This window comes from Carcharhinus amblyrhynchos, chromosome 9 (assembly GCF_965287045.1).
Source record: "Carcharhinus amblyrhynchos chromosome 9, sCarAmb.v2.hapA, whole genome shotgun sequence".
Classification (NCBI taxonomy): domain Eukaryota; kingdom Metazoa; phylum Chordata; class Chondrichthyes; order Carcharhiniformes; family Carcharhinidae; genus Carcharhinus; species Carcharhinus amblyrhynchos.
The window spans coordinates 99,692,391-99,718,921 of NC_137332.1; the positions used below are offsets into that span (position 1 = coordinate 99,692,391).

The following is a 26,531-nucleotide window of genomic DNA, read 5'->3' on the forward strand; positions in this document are numbered from 1 at the left end:
TAAATAGGCTTGTTATTGAACATAATGGTCTGAATATAAATTGCACTTGTCATAATAGTTTTCTGCTTGGCAGTGTGGCAGGGGCGTGAAGCCTGATTTTGAAGCGTGAATTGATCAAGGAAATTTGAGGGTGGGTATTGTTTGTTAGCTGACCACCGCTCCTTAGAAGTAACCTTCTTACTTGCTCTGTTCCTTAAATTCACACTTTTCCCACTGCCTTGCTTTTATGATACACTCTGGCCCACATCATTACGATTGCACGAATTTTATTGAAAACCCATTTCCCAAACATGAATATACTCCTGTAATATACCACTGCCACAGTTTCTAACGCTTCCAAACTCTCCAGGCTTTGGGCTGGTCTATTCAGCAGCAGTCCCAGCAGCTGTTACTGATGCCTTTTTGGCGCTGCTGGGACTGATGGAACTGTTGGCTGATCCGGTTATCCGGGCACTCCACTTCGGAGGGACAGCGGGTGGTGGGGGGCGTGGGGGGCGTGGGGGGCGGGGGTTGCTCCCATGCCAATGAGGGACTGAACAGCAAATAAATAAACAACATTTTGTCGGGTGGCTTCACATAAATATTGCTCTGTGGGCAGGAAGGTGCCACCACTGAATTCCTTTGCTGTCATTCCATTGGTTGTTGCATTGATTGTAATATCCCAAATACTTTAGTTTCTGGAAAGTTCCCAATCAATTGGAAAACCTTAAATCGGGCATATTATTCAAAAGTTCAAAAGCAAGAAAAATATTGACAAATTAGCCCAATGCTGGACATTGGTAAATGCTGCAAAATTTTATCAAGGAGAAAATAACAGGATTATTCCAATATCAGAATGCAATCAAGCATTCAGGGAACAAAAATAATGTGACTTTTTTTTTGCAGGCACATGTTTTCACCAGGTAATTTCCCCTTAGTGCCCCAAGGTCCGTTTGTTATGGGGTTAGTGGGAAACGTATGGGGTTACGATAACAGGGGAGGTCCGGTCCTGATCTGTTGGAGAGACTGTGCATATTCAATGGACTGAATGGCCTCCTTCTGCCCTGTAGGGATTCTACAATCCAAGAGGATGAAGCAAATACGGAGTCAAATCTGGGGAGCCATTCCATCAGTTGTCAAGTAAAATATTGCTACAGAAGATAGCGCGCATCATGCACATTGAGTGGGTTTGACACATTAACAGGAAAAAAGAGAGCTTATGTAATTGTTTAGTTTTCCGATTGTCAAACTGAAGCACCAGGAGTGTCACTGGGATTAGAGCCGGTGCTTCAGCCATTTGCAAGCTATGTGAAGTTATAGATGTGTGAAAGAGTAAGTTGCAGTCAGATTTGCAGATGGTAACAATACACGTAGGGGAGAAAACTGTGACGGAATACAGATACCTCAAAGGATTGGGCACTAACTGACAGCACACAACTGGATAACACAAGGCTGCACATTTTGATTAGAATAATAAAGGAAACTAATACATTTTAAAGTGGAACATTTATTTATCAGATTCACAAATAGGCTTGCATGAACACTGCATCGAAGTGAGCGTGGAAGTACACTAGTCACCACATTCCGGCACCTGTTCAGGTACAATGAGGCAGAATTTTGCATGGCCAGTGCTCTAAACTGCTGGCCTTTCAGATTTAAGACTTTAACAGAGAAAGACAGCAGAATATCCCAATATAAGTATCAGGATGCCTTTGTACATGACTCGCAAAAAATTAGAATGCAGGAAAAAAGAAAGCGGTATTGGGACGAAAAGAAAATGTAGGTCTTTGTTGCAAGGGGGTGAAGTATCCAAGTAGAGAGGTCTTGCTAGGACTGCAATAGGCCTGCATGAGGCACCAAGGTATAGTCTAAACATCATGTGATTTCTTTATTTAAAGAGGGGTGCACATGCATTGGACGAAATTCAGATAAAATTCAAAATATTGAATCCTGGAATCAGACCTGTTATGACACAAGTTTGAACAACTTGTGATAATATCCAACAGAATCTAAACTAACACTTGATGTTTTTTTATGGCATGCCTTTCTGAGAAGGTTTGCTACGTTAGATGCTGAGAGGTTGTTTGCCCTCCCGAGGAAATCAAAAATATTGAACACTATTTCAAAATAAGAGGAATCTGATTTAAGAATATATTTCTTAATGAGCCATCAATCTTTGTAATTCATTTCCCACAGAGCAGTCAGGCTATGTCATTGAATATATTCAGCGCTGAGTATTGTGACTGAGACATCAGGAAAAATGGGGAGCTGACAAATGGTTGGATAAGGCACAAATCATTATATTGAATAGAAGAGTGTGCTCCAGGGGATTAATTCTACACCATCACGATTTCCTATATTCATATTATTCATTGCCCTCAAACCACTAATCCAGTTGTCATTTAGGATGCACTGTCCTCTAGTTTATTACGTGCTGCTTCAAGTATCTTCTTCAGAGTCTTTTATAATTTGTGAAAAGCCAAAGAAGGGAACATAAGAACTTAAGAAATAGGAGCAGGAGTAGACCCTCTAGCCTTTCAAGCCTGCCCCGCCATTCAATAAGATCATGGCTGATCTGAAGTGGCTCAGTTGCACTTTCCCGCCTGCTCCCCATAACCCTTAATTCCCTTGTCTATCAGAAATCTATCTACCTGTGACTTAAATATATTCAACAAGGTAGCTTCCGCCACTTCAATGGCCAGAGAATTCCAGAGATTCACCACCCTTTGAGTGAAGAAGTTCCTCCTCAACTCTGTTCTAAAGTGTACCCCTCCCCCTTATTTTGAGGCTGTGCCCTTTAGTTCTGGTTTCCTTTCTAAGTGGAAAGAATCTCTCTACCTCTACCCTATCTAGCCCCTTCATTATCTTGTAAGTCTCTATAAGATCCCGCCTCAGCCTACTAAACTCCAACGAGTACAGGCCCAGTCTATTTAATCTCTCTTCATAATCTAACCCCCTCATCTCCGGTATCAGCCTGGTGAACCTTCTCTAAACTCCCTCCAAGGCCAATATATCCTTTTGCAAATAAGGGGACCAAAACTGCACACAGTACTCCAGTTGCAGCCTCACCAGTGCCCTGTACAGTTGCAGCAAGACCTCCCTGCTTTTATATTCTAGTCCCCTCACTATAAAGGCCAAGATTCCATTCACCTTCTTGATCACCTGCTGCGCTTGCAGACTTCAGCCTTGGATGCAATAATTGGGAATGGTCTTTGATGGATCAGGTTCATAAAAGAAGGGCAAAAATGACGCAGTACTGGCCATAATAGAACATTTTTAAGGTGACATTAGGGAAGGGTAGAAGCTTGAGTGGATTCAAGTTAACACATTGGTGAGAAAATTATTTCCAGCCTTTACAATTAGAACTTGGGGAGAATAAAACGATTGTTACTCATTTATGGGACAGACAATGTTTTGGAAAAAAAAGTTGCGCGTGTAAAATGATGTTCCAGAAGACTGAGGAAATGTATAACCCACTGAAAGGATAGGACAAACAAAGTACTCCATGTAAGGATTTGCAAATTGGGAAATGGGGATGCATTCAGTACATATGCAGCAGAGTGTGAGGGTTGGAAAGAATGCAAAAGACAGTAAGAGAGAACAAAATATAAGGATGATAAAGTGGAATTAAGAAATTAATTTATCAAGAGCAACAAGAAAACATTATTACATTTTAAAGACAGAACAGTGAAAAAAAAAGGAATACTATAGGGCAAGACCATTAAGGGGTAAGGAGTTTTTGCCGGAAGTATACATGTACAGATGGCAGAGATTTTTATTTTTAGCTTTGGTCATTGCAATGGTAATAGAGGAGGTATCCACCGTATTGAATGATAAGATGAACACATTTACCATCAAAGGGACATTTATTAAATCAAGCAAACAAACGGAAAGAGCAAACCAGCCTGGCTCAGGTAGATTACATTCAGATCTTTTCGAAGGAAGAAATATTGAGAGTTTTTTAATATGTAAATCACGAGAAAAGGCAGACAATCAGAATGTTCAACTTTTATTGAGGGAGGACAGAACATGACAACTGAATTGTATCTCAGTCAGCTTAACACTGATGGAGAGAAAAATAAAAGGTTTTTTATAAAACAGAATAAACGAAAAACAAAAACAAACCAAAAATATAGTTATGAATGGTGAATGGGGACTTCAAAGTAGAAAAACATGCTTCACCTAATCATTATTTTTATAAAAATAATACAGAACACATTGGAGTCGACACATTTTATCTACAACAAATGCTGTCTTATCCAATGATGTTCACATCCCATGTAAGAATGAAAAATAAAAAGAGAGATGAATTGGAACATTAGAGAAAACTGGGGAAAAAATCAAAGAGACAGAAAGTATTGGGCAAGTATATATAAATGAAAACAGTAGGCAACAGGTAGCTATGTAGGTATGGTGCAGCAAACCAGCAGCCGAAGGGCTATTTGAATGGACAGTCAGTCATCTCCACAATCCCTGAACGAATGAAACAGCAGACATTAGCTTTGATATCCTTCAGAATTTCTGACTATGAAATTAATAATAGTCGGAAAGGAAATCGCGGAGACATTGATATTCCTTTCATAGTTGAGGACACAACTGGCTTTCCAAGAATAGACGAAAACAAAAGGGTAGAATGGAGGGAAGAAATAAATACAAACACGAGCCTTTGAGAATGAAATGCAAAATACAAGAATGGAGTTAATAGCTGACAAATCCCCAAAAGCTATATCCTTGGATCTAAAGAGAACTTGCTGCAGAAATATTGGAAGCATTTGTTATAATTTTCTGATGTGTCCGAGGTTCCCCAGAAAAGGGTCCAGCAGATTTGAACAAAATATCACAATGTGACAGTCCAATTCAGAAAAAAATACAAAGAGTAAATCCAGAAAATTTGAAACTAAGTAACCTGAACTAACCATAGCAAAATGTTCGATGTCATTCATCATTAAGGAATTAATAGCAATGTCTTTAGATAAATCATGGGATTGGGACTGGGGGTGGGTGGGTGGGGGGAATGTTCATTTGATGTGAGGGCACTGCCTTACAAGTGAGAGTAGCATTGCACAGGAAGGGCTCCAGGGCAATCTGTTGCTGTGTCATCTTTGGGGACAGAGATCAGTTAGGATCATTTTTGCAGTTTCACTTCAGGGTTCCGTTTTTGATGAGGGGTAAGTAAACAGACCTGTTTAATGCCAGTGATTCTGCTAGGTAGTTTGTAGCTAGGTTTGGCTGATGGGACAGTCTTTGAATGAGCCATTACTTTGTGAATGCGGGTTCAGTCAGTTGTGAGGGAAAGAAGGAGAGCTTGAGTCAGTTTCTGAGTTAGGGCACAACTGTGGGCAATTGATCGGTTTGTGAGGGAGAGATCAGTTTGTGAGTGAGTGGCCTGTTTGTTGTGTGGGACTGAGTATAGGACTGAGACATCTGTTCTTGAGGGATGTTTCAGTTTGTTGGCAGCTTTCTGATGCTGAGCCAATGTTGGAAGGAGGCACACGTTTTGCAGCATGGGCCAGTTTTTATGGTGATGAGTCGATTCAAAAGTGAGGAGCTAGTTTGTGAGTGAGAGGCAATATGGATAGATGCCAGTATTTTGTGAGGGGAACATTCGAGTGAGGGGTCATTTTAGGCGGAAGGCAGTTCTCACCTGATGAGTCGGTGTTGGAGTGAGGTGTCAGTTTAGGGACAGGGCTCAGTTTTCTGGTGACGAGTCTATTTGGGAATGAAAGGTTACCTTGGGAATGAGGGGCAAGTTCCTTCTGAGGACAATTTTGGAATTGAGGGGCTGGCTTCTGGTGATGGTCAGTTTTTGGTTAGAGGTCAGTTAGTGATAATGAACAGTTCAAGTGGTACATAAAGCCTAATTCCAGATAAGGAATAGGTTTGGAGTGAAGGGTTAGATGGAGGTGAAATAAAGTTTCGAGTGAGGAGTTTCTTTTGTGTAAGTCTTCAGTTTGGAAGGAGGTATTAATTGGAATGAGGGATCAGTTTGGAGAAGGAAAGATCAGTCTTGAATGAGTAATCCATTTAGAATGAAGGATCATCTTAATATGAGTGATCAGATTGGAATGGGGCATCAGTTTGGAGCAAAGGGTCAGTTTGTAATGAGAGATCAGCTTGATGTGAGAGTTCAGTTTGGAGTGAGGGATGAGTTGGAATGAGAGAGGAAATAGATTTTTGGGATCAGTTTAGATTGAGTGATCTGTTTCCAGTGAGGAGCCAGATTGGAGTGAATACTTTTTTCTTACATTTTGGCGTCATTTTTGGGTGAGGGATTATTTTAAGTTGAGGGGGAATTTTTGAGAAAATGGTCAGTGGAGGGCACTATTGGAGTCATATTCATTTGTATTGTTGGATCACGTTTGACATTTTAGATAGGGTCATAGTAGTTTACAGCATGAAACATGCCCTTCGGCTCAGCTTGTCCATGCCACCCTTTTTTTTAACCCTGAAGCTAGTCTCAATTGGCCACATTTGGCCCATACCCTTCTATACCCATCTTATCAATATAATTATCTAAATGCTTTTTAAAAGACAAAATTGTGCCTACCTCTACTACTACATCTGGTAGCTTGTTCCAGACTGTCATCACTCTCTCTGAGAAAAAAAAATGCCCGTCTGGACAACTTTGTATCTCGTCCCTCTTACCTTAAACTCTACCTCTAGTTTCAAGCTTCCATATCTTTGGGAAAAGATATTGTCTATCTCAGTGATCTATGCCCCTCATTCTTTTATAGACCTCTATAAGACAACACTCAGCCTTCGACGCTCCAGGGGGGAAAAAAAGTCCTCTGCTTTCACTGCAATCCATCAAGTCCTGGTAGCATCCTAATAAATATTTTCTACACTCTTTCAAGTTTAATAATATCCTTTCTATAATAGGGTGACCAGAACTGTACACCATATTCCAAGTGTGGCCTTACCAATGCCTTAGACATCTTCAACAAGTTTCCTGAATTCAATGTTCTGACAAGTGAAACTAAGCATGTGGAATGCCTTCTTCACCACTCTGTCCACTTGTGACTCCATTTTCAAGGAGCTATGAACTGTACCCCTAGATCGCTTTGTTCTGTAACTTTCTCCAGTGCCCTACCATTGATTGAATAAATCCTGCCCTACTTCAAACTGCCAAAATGCATCATCTCACATTTATCTAAATTAAATTCCATAGCCCATTCGTCAGCCCAATGGCCCAATTAATCAAGATCCCATTGCAATCCTAGGTAACTTTCTTCACTGTCCACTATGCTACCAATCTTGCTGTCATCTGCAAAGTTGCTAACCACACCTCCTACATTCTCATCCAACTCGTTAATATAAATGACAAACAACAGTGGACCTAGCACTGACACGTAAGGCAAACCGTGGGCCACAGGGCTTCAGTTTGAAAATCAATCCTCTACAACCACCCTTTGCTTCCTGTCAAGAAGCCAAATTTATATCCATTTAGCTACGTCACCCTGGATCCCGTGAGATTTAACCTTATGCAACAACCTACCATGTGGTACCTTGTCGAAGGCCTTGCTACAGTCCATGCAGAAAACATGAACTTCATTTCCCCCATCTGTCTTCTTTGTTACCCCTTCAAATAACTGAATCAAATTTGTGAGACATGATTTTCCACTCACAAAGCCATGCTGACTGTCCCTAACCAGTCCTTGCATCTCTAAATGCCTGTAGATCCTATCTCTCAAAATACCTTCCAACAACATACCCACTACAGATATGAGGATCGACTGATCTGTAGTTCCTAGGCAATTCCCTGTAGGCCTTTTTAAACAAAGGCACAACATTTGCCACCCTCCAATCTTCAGGCACTTCACCTGTGACTATCAGGGATTCAAGCATCTCTGCTAGGGGAGCCACAATTTCCCCCTTAGCCTCCCACATTGACCTGGGATACACTTCATCAGGCCCTGGGGATTTTTTTTTTTTACCTTGACATGCTTGAAGAGTTCCAGCACCAGATGCATGTGTTCGATGCACAGACAGTTTCAGAGAATGGACCCAATTGGTTCTATGGCATATTATGGAGGGGTCTGAAAATTCTTTATTGTGATTTTCCAGAGAGTGTAGCTGCTTAATTCTGAGCAGGTCACATTGGAAGATGCTCTATAATTATGTACTGCTCATTTAGGAGTGGGCAATGTTAATTTTGTCCAATTCAAACCTGCCACTGGTGCAATGTTAATTTTGCAGAACTTGCAATCCAGGGGCTCAAGCTAATTCTCTGGGCACCCGTGATTAAGGTCCAAGTCGGCCAATGGAATTCATAATCATTTAACGATCTGGAATATAAATCTACTTTCAGCAATGGTGAGCAAACACATCTGCATCAGCAGTGTCCTTACCCGATGTGGCCTACATGTTCCTCCAAACCCACAGTAGCACGATTCACTCTTGCCCTCCCTATGGTATGGTCAATCAAATCAAACAAGTTGAAATTGTAATGGGCAACAAATGTTGGTCTTGGCAGAATGCCAAAATTCATGTAATAGTGTATGATAAAGAGTCCTAAGCCCTCAATCCAAACTGAAAACCCACCACAAACTGACCTTGAATTGACCCCGGGTTGTTTATTTACCCCAACACAGCTCCTGATACCAAAGAATCTTTAACCCCAGATTAAGCTTCAGATCAATCTTCCCCTTTAGACAAAATAAGTAATGACATCAAAGTATTCATCTGAGCCAAACATTTTTGCAGTTTAACTCACCCTTCCCATCTTGTTATATCATCTCAAACAAATTCACCCAACAGACCAACTCATAATTTCAAATGAACCACTCATAACAAATGCACTCAAATGATTCCCAAGTGCAACATTGCCCTTCAATTCCACACTGATACCTGGCCCACAGTTAGCCTGCTCACTACAGCAAAAACCCATGTTTGAAAACACACTTTCAAAAAATTTGGGATCAGCTTTATCAAAAGGTTACTTCTAAAGTGACCTTCAAACAAAACAGAGAAATAAACAAAAACCTTTGGAAAGGGAATTCCAGATCTCAGGACTGAGCACATGGATGTCTTGCTGCCAGTTAAAATCAAGGATGCACAATGTTCAGCACCATTTTTAACTCACAAGATAATAGCCTGTCAATATCCTGACTGTCCTTTCCTTCACGTATCGCTTGGAGCTAAAGGGATCAAGTGATAGGGGGGAAGGTGGGATCAGGGCATTGAATTCAATGATCAGCCATGATCAAAATGAATGGTGGAGCAGGCTCGAATGCTTGAATGGCCTACTGTTGCTTCTAATTTCTGTGTTCCTACTCCATGTCGAAATGCAGCAAGACCTGGATAATATCTGGGCTTAGAACATAGAACTTAGAGCATTACAGCACAGTACAGGCCCTTCGGCTCTCAATGTTGCACCGACCAGTGGAATGAATCTAATGACCCTCTAACCTAAACTAATCCAATGTTACCCATATGCCTATCCACTGACCATTTGAACACTCTTAAAGTTGGCGAGTCCACAACTGCTGCAGGCAGGGCATTCCACGCCCTTACTACCCTCTGAGTAAAGAACCTACCTCTGACATCCGTCCTATAAGTACCACCCCTCAATTTAAAGCTTTGTCCCCTCGTCTTAGCTTAGGCTCACAATTGTGAAGTAATGGTCACAACACTTAAGTGCCTGGGAATTACCACCTCCAACAAAAAGCTAAACATCACCCATTGATTTTCAATGGCAATAACAATGACACTCCCTCTTTTACCAATCCTGAGGTATTTTAACATCCTCAGTGATTCCTGTTTACAATCACTTGATTGTTATTTAGGGACATGTATCATATTCATGAATTAGAAACACTGGCAGCAGCCTCTGGACTTCTCTGAGCTGCGTTATTTATTAATAAATAGCACAATTGATATAATTGGATGTTTTAATGCACTCTTCACCTGCTCCCTGAACTTGGATTGAGTCACTCCATAAATAAATGTATTTGTACAGCAATTTAAATCTACCAGCATAAATCCAACTTCTGCAAAGATATATGAAGAATCATTGTAGTATTCAGGATTCGTTTTCCTGATGGTGTAATATAAGAAGTTTATAACATATAGAAGCCACAGAAATATGAAGCTGCCAGAAATGGTGAACAGTAAAATCACAGATTTCCTCCTGTTCTGCATCTCTGGGTCACTGTGATTTTCCTCCTTGTTCTGACCCCTCAGTCCCTTACGGATTCTGCTGGTCACCAAAATGTATCTGACTGTAAGAGCATTGATAACCAATATTGAAACATATGGGATCAATGGCGTTAATACCTTATCAAACCAATCATATACCACCCATCCAAGCTCAGTATAATAGCCTGGCTTATCATTACAGTACCAGGGAATGCCATCAATTACCTGTCCAGGCTGAAACATAAAATACACAGGGATATTTTTTATACTGAGCAGAATGGTTGTTGTTGTTAGCACTACAGTTGCAGTTTTCATGGTGCAATATTTTGTTTTCAACTTGTGGCAACAAATTGCCACAAATCTATCAAATGAGAAAGTGACAGTGAACCAGAGAGAACAGTTTCCAGCCGCATATAGCAGAGCATTGACAGCACTACACACAGGGGTAATGTCGAGGAAAGACCCTGGGAAATAATACAAACTGATCCGGTACAATATGACCTCAATGGAAACAAACAGTAGGTCTGCCACTGCCATGGCCACCAGGTAGCAAGTGGTGCAGGTGGAGAGACCACACTTCCCCCGGGACAGGATCACGATCGCCACGGTATTAACTAAAAAAAAAGAGAGACTGTGTATGAGACCAAAAGTTGCTGATCAAACATTATTCGTGCCTAAGTCAAGAACTTCAGCTTTTAGCAGCCAAACATGGATGATGGTAGAGGTAAGTGGAAGGTGGCAAAGTGTAAGATCTTACAATGGAAACACAAATTCAATAAGCACCATGTCAGCACCCCAAAATGTATACAGTTGGGTGTTTTTGCGAATAAGCTACGTCGAGAAGGTTAGTTGTCAATTGAAATATTTGAATGACTTTGATGTGTTCTCATCTAATTTGTGTTACACCAATTCACTCTGACCCATTATCTTTACTCATTATTCCCATATAAAGACAAATAGCATTTGTCTCTTGATACAACCTTCCCCTATCCCTTAAATATAGATCCCACTCGAGTTCTATTGGGTTCAGATTCTATCCAGAGGTTGGTTGTTGGTGGTAATTAGATAACAAAACAAAGAACAAAGAACAAAACAGTCCGGGAAACAGGCCCTTCGGCCCAATGAGCCTGCGCCGCCATTTTGACACCACCAGTCCACCCTCCACCCATGACCCTTATCTATTGTTTTATGGCCATCCACATTGAGGGAAACTAATTTAGGACAATTTATTACTGCCAATCAGCCTAATAGCACATCTTTGGGGTGTGGGAGGAAACCGGAGCAGCCGGAGAAAACCCACGCAAGCAAGGGGAGAATGCGCAAACTCCCACAGACACTGGCCCAAATCCATGTGTCTGCACAGCAAACAGTGATAGTCACTGAGCCGACGTCTTGCCCAGCATCTGGTCCAGTTTAAGCACACACTAACGACATGAAGCACTAGGCCAATCTCGAACAACCAAGAGAAGCCCAAGTACGACCCATCGCGTGTATGCCCCTCATTGGGCAACAAGGCGGACCGACTTAAAACCTGTGAATGAAAAGAGAAATAACATTATTATCATACCATATCCATTTACCATACCAGGGACACCCCAATGCTAATGAAACCAGATACCTGAGAGAATAGTTACCTTAAGACTGTGGGAGGACCAGGAAGAAAATTGAGCTACAGGATGATTCTGGTGTTAGGTTGGCATTAATTAGATTCAATAGGATTCTTGATCATCTGTGATTGAAATGAATAATTCGAATTTTGGCAGTATTCACTAGAACAAATGGAACAAGAAACAATCTCAGATCCTTGGAGTGTGTGTGTGTGTGTTTAAAGCCAGACCCAAAAGCAGGTAAAACCTTTGTGGATTGTGGAGGTGATGATTGAACAACCCTGCCCCTTACACAACCAGGCTGCAGAACTGACAATAGCCCTATACCACCCCCACACCCCCAGCCCCCATCCCCAGCCTCATACCCCCTCAGGTTTTGGAGTGTGTAATGGAGAAAATGGCTTTTTGATGTTTTTTCTTCATGGTATGAAAGAGCCAATACCAGTACTGGGGAAATTGGATGGGCAAGAGTCACATCAACTACAGTGGAACCAAATTCATGATGAGAGACATTTGAAAACATTTTGGTGTGAAAGGTGATTTGATTAGAAAATTAAAAAAAACTGAGACAGTGAAGGTAAAAGCCAAAGTCTACATTAGCAAGGAAAGCAAAGGTGGAAATATGGGATTTGGAGTGTTTATAATCCACAATGTTTGGCAACCAATCCTCTAAATCTCTTGTGGAGGGAAATGTCAGAGACGGCCCATGAGATGAGATAAAATTTGAATCACATGATGCAAGTTTCTGAGTTTAAGACCAAACAATAAGAACTAAAATATCAAGATATTTAGATGAAATGGAGTGTATATTTGATCATGAGATTAAAGAGAAGACAGTTGCTCTGATCATTCACAGCCAGATATCCTAAGGGGATTGATTAGATTAAGTCATTAGTTGTAAAGCACATCTATTTTCTCAGTGCCTTTTAAAAGGTACCATAATTAACCTTCTTCGAAATTTTTCATGGAAATTGGGCATCACTGGTCTGTTAGAATTTTTTGTCTCTCCCTAAATGAGTCATCGAGGTTACCAGCATGGAAACAGACCTTTCAACCCAACTTGTCCATGCCACCCCTTTTTTTTAAGCTTAAAGTTAGTTCCAAATGCCCACATTTGACCTATATCCCCCTATACCCATCTTATCCATGTAACTGTCTAAATGATTTTTAAAAGACAAAAATGTACCCGCCTCTACTATTACCTCTGGCAGCTTTTTCCAGACACTCACCAGCCTCGATGAAACAATTGTCCTGCTGGACCTTTTTTATATCTCTCCCCTCTCACCTTAAACCTATGCTGTCTAATGTTAGATTCCCTTATCTCTGGGCAAATATATTGACTTTCTGTCTTATCTCTGCCCCTCATTATTTTATAGACAAAGATGATTTTAAATTGTCCACGTTAAGTAGGTACATCCATTGTGCTCCTGAGGAGGGAGTTCTGAGTATTTGACTAAGCGACAGTGAAGGAACCGCAATATATCCAAGTCAAGATATTGAGTGACTTAGATGCAAACTTGCATGTGGTGATGTCCTCTTGGGTTTCTGTTCTTGTCCTTCTAGATTATAGCAATCTTGAATCTGGAAGGTTCTGCCTACCGCATCTTGGCAAGTTCCTGCAGTGCCCCTTGTAGATGGTACACACTGCTGCCACCGTGCGTTGAGAATGGAGGGACTGAACATTGATATAAATTGTGCCAAGGCATCGAACTGGACGATGCTAACCTCCCTGACCGTTGTTGGAGCTACACTTAGCCCCTCAAACTAAGATTTCTCCATCACACTACTGACCTGGGGTTTGCAGATGGTGGACCTGTTTGGGGGCATCTGGAAGCGACTTTCTCACTGTAGGATTCCTACCATTTAACCTGCTCTTGTAGCCACGGTGTTTATATTGCTAGCCCACATCAGATTTTGTTCAATGGTAACCACCAAGTTGTTGATAGTGAGGGTGTGTCAATGTTGGAAATATTGACTTTCAATGGGAGAAGGTTGGATTCTCTCTTTTTGGAGATTGTCAGCGCCTGTGTGCCATAAATGTTATTTGTCACCTGTCAGTCCAAACTAGGACTGATGAATTTCGTCGGACCAAATGGAAATAGGACCGTCATGTTACCCACATATTTAAGACAGAAGACACTCTGTGGGCTTTTCACCATCCACAAATAAAGCTGCTCAGGTAGACCCATCTTGTCAGTTTGATCCTACCCCACTGAATCCATTTTTTCTATCTTGACTGCATCCCTGCTCTCCTCGTTCTGTCATTTCCCATGTAGATTCCTGATTCTTCCAATTACTTTTACCAAGTCAACAGTTTTCAGTTTCACTGCCCTAATCACCTCCTCTCAACTATGGATGTGCAATCCCATTAAACTCCATTCCCCACCAGGATAGTTTTATGGCTCTCAGCTTCTTCCCCAAAGAAAGGTCTGAAGGATCCCCATCCAATACTACTCTCCTGTGCATAAATGAACTTGCTCTGTCGCTAACTAACACCTTATTGACACATTTCCTATAAATAATGTATGGTCCTCAGTTGTTTTTTTTTGTGGATCATATAGAACATTCCTCGTTCCACTCATTTAGATCCTCTCCCACAACTCTTCCTCCATACATCAAAGGATCTTTTGAATGGACCTACCTTGTATTAAGTTGATCTTTCGCTGTACTGTAGTTATACATGTACCACTATAATCTGCACCCCCTCATTTTCTTCTCCCCTATGTACTGTATGTTTTTTTTCATCGTAGCATGCAAGAAACAATATTTTACATTGTCTCCCAATACATGTGACAATAATAAATCAAATCAAATCGAATCAAATCAAGGCCTACATTTGTGCTGCTCCGTGCTCTTCTCTGGGCTTCAACAATATTTTCATTGATGCTTTTAATTTCCACATCTCTCTCTCACTTCCACATCTTCGACATTTGCGTCTTTATCCTTGACCTCTCTGCCTCCTTTCAGGCAATAGATTGACCACTAATATGCATGGCAAATTTTTGCACTCCCACAGCTACCTTGAGTACAGTTTCTTATACCCTGCATCATTTAGGGAATCCGTCCTATTCTCCTAGTTGTTCTATCTTGGCTACCTCTAATTCTGATGATGCCACCATCAAAGAATACACTTCTGACACGCCTGTCTTTTTCCTGAGCCAATGATCGTTTCTGACCTAATTCCTGCAACTCTGTCATCACTTCTCCCCTCCGCTCCAAAGCCATAACACGGCACCTCTTTTATTAGCCCTCCCTCCCCCCCCAAAAAACTTCTGCACTCACGTGCACTATTTCTGCCAATTCCTGCATGACGCTGCCACTAAACACATTTTCTCATTACCTCCTTTCAGCAATCTACAGGGACCATTCTTTCCATTTCCCCTTGGTTCTCCCTTCCATCACAACATGTCATCATCTTTCCACACAACCAACACACGCAATCACTGAAGGTGTTAAAGCTGCTCCTTTGATTCGCCTTCCATATTGTCTAAAGCCTAACCACTCCATTTAGGTGGTGTGCATGTTAGTTCCACCCCTCCAATTTGATCTACTCCATTCACTGATTCTCAATGTGGTCTCCCCTGAATGGGAGGGATTAAATGCAGCCTGCATGACTACTTTGTGGAACACCTTCGGTCTAACCACAAGCATTATCCCATTTCAATTCAGCCTCTAGCTCTCATGCCCACGTGCCCTTCCCAGATCTGCTGCAATGCTCCACTGAAAGTCCACGCATACTGGAAAGAAAAGAAACATTACCTTCCCTCAGGTACATAACAGACGTCTGGACTCAACATTGAATTCAAGAACCTTAGGCTGCAAAAGTACACATTAATTTGTTCCCCTGCATTCCGACACTTCACGCCTTCACCAATTGCCGCCTGTCCCTTGTTCAGCTTTATTCGCAATGAGAATTGACCTTGTTCTCCGATTAACACATTTAGCTAGCATTTTGTCACTAAGAGTACTCTGCCTTTTTTTTGTGCCCATCGTATATTGTCAATATGTCCTTAACTCCGACCCGTCATTGTACTTCTGTGCTATCTCATCACCTCCAGTTGCATAATGATTTGCATTTCTACCCTCCTTTCATTCTGCAGAAGTGTCAAATGGAAACATTAGCTGAATTTTGCCACCTCGCCCAACCCAAAATCGATCCCTAGGCCTCGGGTGGGATCTTACGGGCCTTGGGCGGGCGAGGCAATAAAGTTTGGGCAATTAACTTGTTTCTCTGTTTTTTATCACGTCAGAAGTTTTTTTTTAAATTAGAGTGGAGGCATACTTTAAGAAGAAGTGCAAGCTCACAGACATGCAGGAGGCTTGGTTTAATGTATGCATTTTTAAGTTAAACCACCTCTAACTCAGAAGCACAGAATTAAATATACTTATAACTCTACCTCCCTTCTAATACCCACAAATATAAGTGTAAGTTAATATTGCAACTGAATAAGAAGAACAATGCTTGACAAGGATAATATAAGATTAGAGACAGGAAAGCCATCTGAAAGGAGGTAAGAAGTTTAGAACTTTTATAAAAGTGAATTCAGAGGAGATAATTAGCATAGACACAGCGGTACAGTGATTAGCACTACTGGATCACAGAGCCACGGACCCAGATTCAATTCCAGGTGACTGTTTGTGTGGAGCTTGCACATCCCTCCGTATCTGCGTGCGTTTCCTCCTCATACTCCGGTTTTCTGGCACACTCCAATGTGTGCAGATTAGGTTGATTGGTCATGCAAAATTGCCCCTTAGTGCCAGGGGGATTAGCAGGGTAAAAAATTTGGTTTACAGAGATAGGCCCTGGATGGGATTGTTGTTGATGTAGTATTGATGGGACAAATGACATCCTTCTGCACTCCAGGGCTTCTATGATGTAATTTGGAATAGAGTTGATCTGGTCAATATATTTCCCACAGATGCAAGCAGTCTGGCTAAGTTTATCCAGCATTTTTTGTTCTTACCATTTCATTTCTCAAAAAAAATCAGAGAATGATTGGTTCTTTAGCAATAATAAGAAGGAATGTTCATTCAAGGATGCAATGAGAAATAATCACTTAGATAGAATTATAATAAAGAACCATCATACATATTTCAAAAGGAAGTTTATACTTGACTAACATTTTTGCATTTCTGACTCAGTATAGAAACAGTGGGTTAAAAGGAAAACACACACAAGAGACGCCAGATGTGTTCCCGAAAGCCTTCAATAAGGCCTCACATACCAGATTTTTACTAATCTCAAACAAGTGGTGCAAGGGGAAATGATCACAGAATGGCCAGAAAGTTGGCTGTAAAAAGAGAAACAGGTTAATGTTTTTTTTTGAATTATTTGGAGGTTGGATATGGTGACCACAAAAAATAATCACTGTTGTTCATGATTTAAGTAAATGATATTGCTTCTAGGAGAAGAAATGCCATCTCAAAATTTGCACACAAACGCAAGCTTTGAGCGGAGTCAATGCGGAGAAAGAATGGAGCAAAATACCAGAAGACAGTGGGATTGATTAAATTTATCAGCATTTGAATTGTAAATTAAGTTCGATACAGCTAAGTGTTGGTTAGTTTCTGAAATATTCCATAGCCCGGAAACTAAAGAATTCAGGGTATAATTTCACAAATCATTTGAAGGAGCAACGCAGGTTAACCAGACCATGAAATGAAAATGGAGCACTCGATTCATTTCAAGAGGAATAGTAGTGGGGAATAACAACAAAAAACTGCTGAAGTTATAATGCTAAACTTGGGCGAGACAGTACTTGAGAGAACTGTATTCTGGTTTCCACCTTACATAGAAAGAATACTGACGTACAGGCGGAGATGCAAGCAATTTAACCAGGTTGATGTTCCATCTGAGAGTGGCGTGGTCTTCAGTCCATTCTTAACTTTGTATTAATATTGCCAGTTATCGTCCTTGGATTGACCTGTGTATCATTCCGATTTGGAGATGCTTCTGCTTGCACGGACACCCCTCACTAGGCTAAGGGCAGCGATTTATAAAGGATACGCACCTGGAAACTCTAAATATTTGATCAGGATAATACATCAAATCCTAATAAATTACAGAATGGCCAATTAAAATATAATTGATGAATAATTACCATTTTACCTTAGATCATAAGATTCAGTTCTTATGATCAATAGAGACTCGTCATGTTGCGGGGAGGTGATTGACAAATAAAAGAAAATATTTTCATTAAATATACTGATTGTAACAACCATCCTTATCAAGAAATTTGACTGAAGTAAGAATGCTAGCCGACTGTTTAATGATCACTGTGTGGGTAACATCTGTTCATGTTGGCAATGTTCGAGAGGAAATGGAACAATGCTATTTGCTCGACGTTTTATGCGCATATTGACGCACAATATTCAAAAGGAAACAAAAATCTAGTCATTCGCAACAGATCGTATTTGCGAAGGATGGGTTAATTCTAGGGAATGGGGAGATCAGTTGCTGATCTCAAATAGAAACATTGTTTTCAGTCTCCTTTGGGGCACACATCCAGTACAATTCAACAGTGCCAGATACTGGGGTCAGGGGTTTCTTTCTAGTTTGTGACCTACACACTGCAAGCGAACACACTCCCAGCAATTTATTTCCTCTAAGAGTTAACTGCGCTGATGCCTGATTCAGCTGTGCACAGTATTCCATTAAAGACAATAACTTTATCGCTCAGGGAGACTGAATTTAAAATAAAACAAGTTTGTGTTCACTTTCGTTAACAGAATAAAAGCAGATGGATAATTGAGGATCAATGGTAATGAAATGATATTATTGTTTGGATGACTGTAAATGTCACTACTTAGATCAGCAAGAAACGGTATCTGTCAGTCATAAAACCAGAGGGAAAAAAAAACATGCACTCATCATTAAGACAATTTCAATTATATTAGAAACTTACCAGGGACGCCAACGAGAGCTAGAATCATGTAATATATTTTCCTGATGCTATGAAAAAGCTCCATGTGGTCCTTCTTGATTCGATCTTTATCTTCACGGTTAATCTTTTTTTGGGGGAAAATATTATCAGCTTCTTTAACTTATACTCTCTTGGATCTCCACTGGGATATTTATGTTGTAACACCATTAAGTATTTTTTTAAGAAACAGATTGCGACATTTGTGCTGAACTTGGTTATGACAAAATATATTTAGTGCTGAGATTTCATTTATCCACCTAAATATTGACACGTCAGATATATTATTAATTAGCCAAATGAAGTGCACACTGTTCTCAAAACAATTGAGCTTTCTTTCAAAGTCCATCAGGCCCATCTCAAGATTTCATCTTTCACTACTGTCCTTCGCTGTGGTGCCCTGATTTAGTCAACATGCTCCAAATGCTAAGAATGACAAACTTGTACCTTTGGATCGAACAATTTAAACAACGTTTGATCAATCCGATATAGCCCGTGATACAGATACAACATGAAAATCCCTTACACCAATGAAGGCCACCAAAGTGACACTGTCCTAAATCTAATAAAGGCACTGAAGTTAATGACGATCATCAAACTGACAAATATCTTCATACTAATGCATCACCATAGTTCCCAACGTTAACCCTTAAGCCCCTTTTAAGCAAACAGAATCAGGTCTTAATTTTTTTTTGCTGTGGCAGAATAACTTGAAGTTCTCTGGTGAAGGCCCAGCATGGTGGAAGGACAGCACTGTGGCACAATGGTTAGCACTGCTGACTCATAGGAACTGCATCTTTGAAATGAGTTCCAGATGGATTCCCACTAAGTTCGGCATCCCCGAATAAGGGGTACCTGGGGTGTTACAGTGGGTTGATAACTTTCTTGCTCATGTTGAAGCGATAGAATAGTGAGAAGCTTAAAAGAAACAAAGAAGAAATGCATCAGTGTGACAGTCAGAAATGCGTTTCAGCAATCAAGGAAAGGGAAAATAATAAAAAATTGTAAGTAAACCAGATGGGAGCAAAAGTAAAGATGTGATTAATTGTGGACAACGGCTCTGCAGTCATCTACAAACTGCAGATTTGGCATGTTGATTGTGATGAATTAAACTTTGGCATTGAGGCATCTGAGGGTGAAGAACATTCCATCCAGATTGAACTTAATATTTGACTTCTGGTCAGCTGAATAGTCACTTTCAGGTAGATTGCGAATATTAAGTTGGTCTATCAAACTTGATTGACATAGGCCCACATCTTCACATTAATAATCATAACAAAAGCAAAATACTGCGAATGCTGCTGAAAAAAATCTTATCAGGTCTGGCAGCATCTGTGGGGAGAGAATAGAGCCAACGTTTCGAGGTTAGATGACCCTTTGTCAGAGCTGAGAGCAAAGAGAATCAACAGAAATTTATATTTTGAGTGTCGGAGGGTGGGAGTGGAATTGAACAAAAGGAAAGTAAACGAGGAAACAGAAGGCTGGGAAGATGCTAAGAGTGTCCATTAAGTGATTAGAATGCGGGAGTGGCAGAACACAGGTACTGATTGTTAAAGGACTGACTACGAATGTGGCAGTTGCACTGTAGGAGAGCTGGAATGGAGAAATGAAAATATAGAACTTAAAAAGAAGGATGATATAATGGATGTATGATAAGGCTTGAAATGAAATTTAAAAAAAAAACATGGAAATTGGAGAAAGTGGAGGAGAGAGCTCACCTTCTGAAGTCGTTGAATTCAGTGTTCAGTCTGGAAGGCTGTAAAGTGCCCAATCGCAAGGTGGGATGTTGTTCCGTCACTTTGTGTTGGGGTTCGATTGAACTTTGCAAAAGGCCGAGGATGAACATATGGACAGGAAAGCAAGGTAGTGTTTCGAAGTGGCAAGCCACCAGAAGGTATGTGTCCTGTTTGTAGATGGACTGATTGTGTTCAGAAGAGCGGTCACCCAGTCTGCATTTTGTCTGTCCGATGAAGACATTTGGATCAGCGAATGCAATAGACCAGTTTGAAGGCGGTGCATGAGAAGCACTGCTTCACCTGAAATGAATGTTTTGGACATGTGACGGTGAGCAGGGAAGAAGTAAAGGAACTGGTGTTACACCCTGTACGATTGCATGGGAAGTTGCCGTGGGTAGTGGGTGAGGAGCTGGGTGTGATGGAGGAGTGGGCAAGCATACCCCAGAGTGGTCCCTGTGGAATGCTGACAACGGGAGCAAAGGGAAGCTGTGTTGGGTAAAGGCATCATGCTGGAGTCAGCAGCAATGGTTGAGGATAATCCTTTGAATGTGAACAGAAAATACTTGAAAATCTCAGTAGGTCGCACAGCCTCTGTGGGGAGAGAATGGACCCAACGTCTTGAATCTAGATGACCCTTCGACAGAGCAGCCTGTATTGATATTAATGGGTTTATCATGTGAAAGCAAACAAAAAAAGTAGACCACGGCTGTTGCTCAGCAGGTGTGGACCCACTGAAATCCATAAGCACTTGGGGCTCAGTCATTTTCTTAAAGGTTTATTTATTAGTGTTACAAGTAGGCTTACAGTAACACCGCAGTGTGAACATCCCCTAGTCGCCAGACCCCGGCGCCTGCTGGGGAACATTGGGTAGTATTTAGCATGGCCAAACACTGAACCTTCACCTATTGTGTCTGTGGGAGAAACCGAGTGCATCCGCACTGTGATCCAAGCTGGGAATCAAACCTAGGTCCCCAGCGCCATGATTCATCAGTGCTAACTACTGTGTCAAATAAAACCTTAACCATGGAGAATTAATAAAAGTGCACAATGACAAAAAGCAGGCCTATAATATTCCAATCCCAATGCATTCGGAAGAATCAGGTGAATACATTGCAGATGCTATAGATATAACCTGCCAACGTTTCACCATGTTGGGAACTACTTGATCAATAGGGTACTGTTCACTCAAGCTAAAAAAAAAGTGCACAAAGGCCAACTCCCGGTTAAAGATATGAAAGATGCAGATGTGATGCAGTTTGCTAACGAGAAACAAAACATCTTAAACAATCCTGAGATTGGTGATGGTGTAATACGTTTTATTAAGCAGCGTGCTCTGTTGGTGTAGTTGTATTACCGAGTTGTGCAGGTTAAGTGGATTGGCCATGCTAAATTGACACTTAGTGTCAGGAAGACTAGTTAGGGTAATACAGGGAGTTATGGGGACAGGGTCTGTGGTCGTTCCAAACGATGGGCTGAATGGCCTCCTTCTGAACTGTACGATTCTATGACTTCCATAAACTTGAGCTGCAAGGTGTCTGGGAAAGAGGAGCAGAAGTTGGATGTGATTGAAGAGTGGGCCAAGTTTTCCAAGCCACAAAGAGGCAAGGGCACCCTGCTTATACTTATGACTGTATGCAACCTATTCATCTGTTCCATTGACCCAGGCCTGCGAAGAATGGCCAGTTAGAGCCAGAGCAGTGATGTAAATCAGAGGCTGCTAGGCATTTTAAATAATTGAAGCAGATTGTTTTCTTTCACTTAGAACGTGTCTCCACTGCAGCCAATAGTGGGCAAGTTTGTGCTGTGCATATATTGGTGAGTGAATTTCGTTTGAATTTTAAACTTAAATCATCACATGCTGAGTCAGACGTTGAATGGTAAACCATAATTTCTAGCTACATTATCATCTTCTCTCTTACAGTTAAGCGTAGTGGCGATTGCAATCCTCACCTGGGAGAAGTGCAGCCTCTCCACTTTCACCACTCGCTACAAGGTGGTCATGTCAACGGGAGATCTGCGAGTCGCTATCAACGCTGTCATGTTCTTAGGAATCAGTTCTTATTATTTGCTGTCACCTTTTTGGGACATAGTCCCTGTTTGCAGTGTCGTCTTCATATGCAGCTACGGAATGCTCTGTCTGATTCATTTTCCCTTCGATAGATTTGAAACCATTTGTTGCTAGAAGATTGAAACAAAATATTGCTGTGAGAAAACAGCAGTTGTTGTTCTTTCGACGACTTGAAGTCCACTCTGTTTAAAAGCCATCTTGGTCTATTCAGACCTGAACCTGTATAGATAATTGACAATGTTCCCTTATTCTGTAATGACAAGCAAATCTATTATAATGATCTTGGCTGGCATTTAATTTATTTAATTGTATTGTTGCAACATTGCTCCCGTTCACTGCAATTATGTTTCTCAATGCTAAAGTTGTAGTTTGAAGGATTTTATTTCAAAGAAGGCGTAAGACTTTCTGCCCAACTATCTTGTACTGTCTTAATAAACATCAGGGCTCTCCTCCCATTTCATTGACCTTATCTGAGCTCTTCAGCACCTCATGTTATTTTCACTTTTCATCTTGCCCGTGTTTTTTTTCACTTCTTAATCTTCACGTCCATTTGTTTCAACCACTGCCTGTGTTACAAGATTCCTCATTCTAACCTCCTTCTTAATTCAATCCCAATTTCCCAAACAGGTTCATATGTAACCACACAAGTAGCAGAATTTCTGCAGCACAGGAGAAGATATTTGGCAAATTGTGCCTGAAGTGTGTGCTGTGTCTCCAAATGTGTTGTTCACATAGTACCATTCTCTTGTCTTTCTCCCTGTAACCCTGCACTTTCATCTTTTGCAGATAACAGTCCAATTCCCTTTTTGAATTTCAATTTCACCTGCCTCCACCATAGTCTCAGATAATGCAATCCAGCATTTAATCCCTAGCTGCATGAAGAGTTTTCTTCTCATGTCGCTTTTGCTTTTGAAAAACACTTCAAATTTGTGTTCTCTCATTCTCGACCATTTTACAATGAAGAATAGCTTCTCCCTGTGAGCTCCGTCCAGATTCACCATGAACGTCAATTAAATCTATGAAATCTCCTTTCAGCCTCTTTGTTTGTTCTCTCCAAGGAAAATAGGCTGAAATTTTCCAATATATCTTCATCACTGAGGATCTTCATCAATATACACGTTCATAATAATATTGTTTGCACCCTCTCCAATGCCGTGTGATCGTTCCTAAGACTCAGACTAGGACACAGGAGAACCACAGAAATTATAGAAGAGGGCCATTCGACCTATCTGTCCAATACAGACACAAAGACTCGGAGATGCACTTCCAAAGCCATATGCTTGCACATGCCCTATGCCCCTGCGTCCTAGAGCACTTAAAGTGCAGATCCAGGTAATATGTAAATGGGTTTAGGGTCTCTGCCTCCACCGACAACTCAGGAAGTGAATTCCACGCAGCTACTCCTCTCCGCATAAAAATGTTTTCCTCATGTCCTCTCTATTTCTTTTGCCACTTGGCCTGAATCAAAGAGAGCTTTTGCATTCTCTGCCAAGTGAAGCAGGATCCTCCTCAGTCATAGAATCATAGAATCCTACAGTGCAGAAGAAGGCCATTCAGTCAATCGAGTCTGCATCAATCACAATCTCACCCAGGCCCTATCCACATTACCCCATGCATTTACTCTAAGGGCAATTTAGCACAGCCAATCCACCTAACCTGCATATCTTTGGACTGTGGGAGGAAACTGGAGCACCCAGAAGAAATCCACACAGACCCGGGAGAATGTGAGACTCCACACTGAAGTGGCACAAGCTGGCAATCGAAACCAGGTCCCCGACGCGGTGAGGCATCAGTGCTAGCCACTGTGCCCGCGTGCCGCCCCATGGTGTCTACTCTCCCTGACCTCACAATTCTGTATAGCTCAAACATGTCACCCCCCCCGCCCCCCACCCCTACCCCCACCAACCCGCCTTCTCTGTTCCTAGGAAAACAACCCTAACCTCTCTAATTTCTCCTTCAGCTAGAATTCTCCAGCCATGGCAACATTAATGTATATTTGTCTTACATTATCTCTAGAGCACTTATGTCCTTCCTGTAATGTGCTGCCTAGAACCGCACATAATAATTCAGTTGAGGCCTTACATAAGAACATAAGAAATAGGAGCAGGAGTAGGCCAACTAGCCCTTCGAGCCTGCCCCGCCATTCAATAAGATCATGGCTGATCTGTCGTGGCTCAGTTCCACATTCCCGCCCTCTCCCCATAACCCTTAACCCCCTCTCTTATCAAAAACCCATCAACCCGCGTCTTAAAAATATTTAGCGAGGTAGCCTCCACCAGTGTTTTGTACAGATTCGTCATAAAATCCCTACTTTTGTATTCTCTACCTCTTCCAATGAAGGAGACCGTTCTATATACCTTGTTTACAGACTTACCTACCTGCACTGCTCCCTGCACTGCTCCCACTTCATATATCCATCTCATTATAATACCATTTTTTGTATTGTCTTTACTGTTTGCTCTTTGCAATTATATTGCCTCACGCTTAACCGAGATGAAATCCATCTGCCGCTTTTCTGTTCACTCAACCAACCTATTTAAATATTCTGAAGCTTACAACTATCCGCTGCGCTGTCCACTAATCAACGAATTTTGTGTCATCTACAAAACTCCCAATCGCGACCACACGTTCAATTACAAATCGTTAATATGAAAACAACACCAGGAGTCCCAACACTGAGCCCTGGGGAACACCACTTGAAACAGTTTTCCATTCACAAGGCAGCCATCCTTTCATGTTACTAAGCCAATGTTGGATCCAATTCGCTACATTACCATACATCCCATATTTTATCCAATGTTTCATACTGCTCCGCTTGGATTTCTATATCCGCATGATCACGTGGCTTTGTGAACCCGGAGATAAAAAAAAACATTCAAAACTCTTCCAATAGCCTGTCCATCTTCTCACAATACTCCATCCAAGGCAGAACTTGTGTCATGTAATTATTCAACAGAACTTCCTTGTTCTTGTACTCTATGGACAGAATATTGAACCCTGAGATACTGTATGCTTTGCAGCAGTCCTGCCACTTTGTACAGTATACACATGTACACGGAGACCCTCGGCTCCCACCCATCCTTATAATTGTGTCCTCTAATTTATATGTCTGATTCATGATTTCCCGATAAGAATTAATCACTTAATCAGCACTTGTCCACCAACTCCACCAATTTATTTTAGTCATTTAGAATTTCTATATCGTCACCTCCACATTTTACAATTCTGCTAATTTGTATATCATCTGCAATCTTTGAAAGTCTGCCCTGTACAATAAAAGATCCAGTATGAAAGGTTTAATTGATCCGAACTAAGATTTGTGGGGAATATTTTCGAACAATACCTCCTAATCGAAAAACGTATCATATTGTAGAAGTGTTAATCAATTAGCGGGAAACAAGCTTTAAATGATGACTTCAGAAAGAATACTAACCATTTACTAGTAATTAGCAGCATTTAACAAAAAGAAAAGACAGAGCATCGCTCTATCCACTTCTCTTTAGCAACACCTTCTCCTAACACCTCTCTCTACATCTTTACCTCTATCTATCTCTGCAATTTCCTCAACGTATCTTCCCATCGCAGTTGTTCTCATCCTTGTTATGTGCCACAACACATTTCCTTACTATTTAAGAACAAAGAGGTAATTCTGCTATTTCCCCAGAACTGCTCTATGGCAAATATTTTTCTTGGCGGTGTTTAAGCCTGCATTCTCTCAAGTGCTCTTCACGTGTCCCTAACATCACATTCTCGAATTGGAGGATATTGCTTCATTTCTTAGTACATCACACCCTGCATCGCACATCCTGTCATCTTCCCTTCCTGGGAACTTTGTTTTGGAGTTGGCGGGCATAGAAGTGAAGACAAAGGTTAGCTTTAGTTTAATTGCCTCAGTTTTTAATCATTTCGATTTTTGTTTGCTGCACACTTTCGGGAGGGGGGCGGGGTTGTTGTTCACACTACACCAGTGTAACATTGCACACCAGTTGGGAACCATTGCTCTAACGTTCTTTTAACGTCTCATTTGGCCCTTCTCTCGACAAGGAGGCTTCTAAGAATCATTTTCTACAGCCTTAAAATGTTT

At 41.2% G+C, this 26,531-nt stretch overlaps 1 protein-coding gene across 1 annotated transcript; it reads right to left on the reverse strand.

Moving 5' to 3' along the window:
• Window positions 1-9,828: 9,828 nt before the first annotated feature.
• LOC145348650 (putative G-protein coupled receptor 139) lies at window positions 9,829-23,448 on the reverse strand. Its single transcript, XM_080196815.1, has 5 exons — window positions 23,271-23,448; window positions 22,455-22,557; window positions 21,512-21,569; window positions 18,629-18,731; window positions 9,829-10,730 (listed from the first exon to the last, which is right to left on the reverse strand). Exons 1-5 carry the CDS (start codon window positions 23,446-23,448, stop codon window positions 9,829-9,831), a joined length of 1,344 nt encoding a protein of 447 aa, XP_080052941.1.
• Between the last annotated feature and the right edge of the window lie 3,083 nt (window positions 23,449-26,531).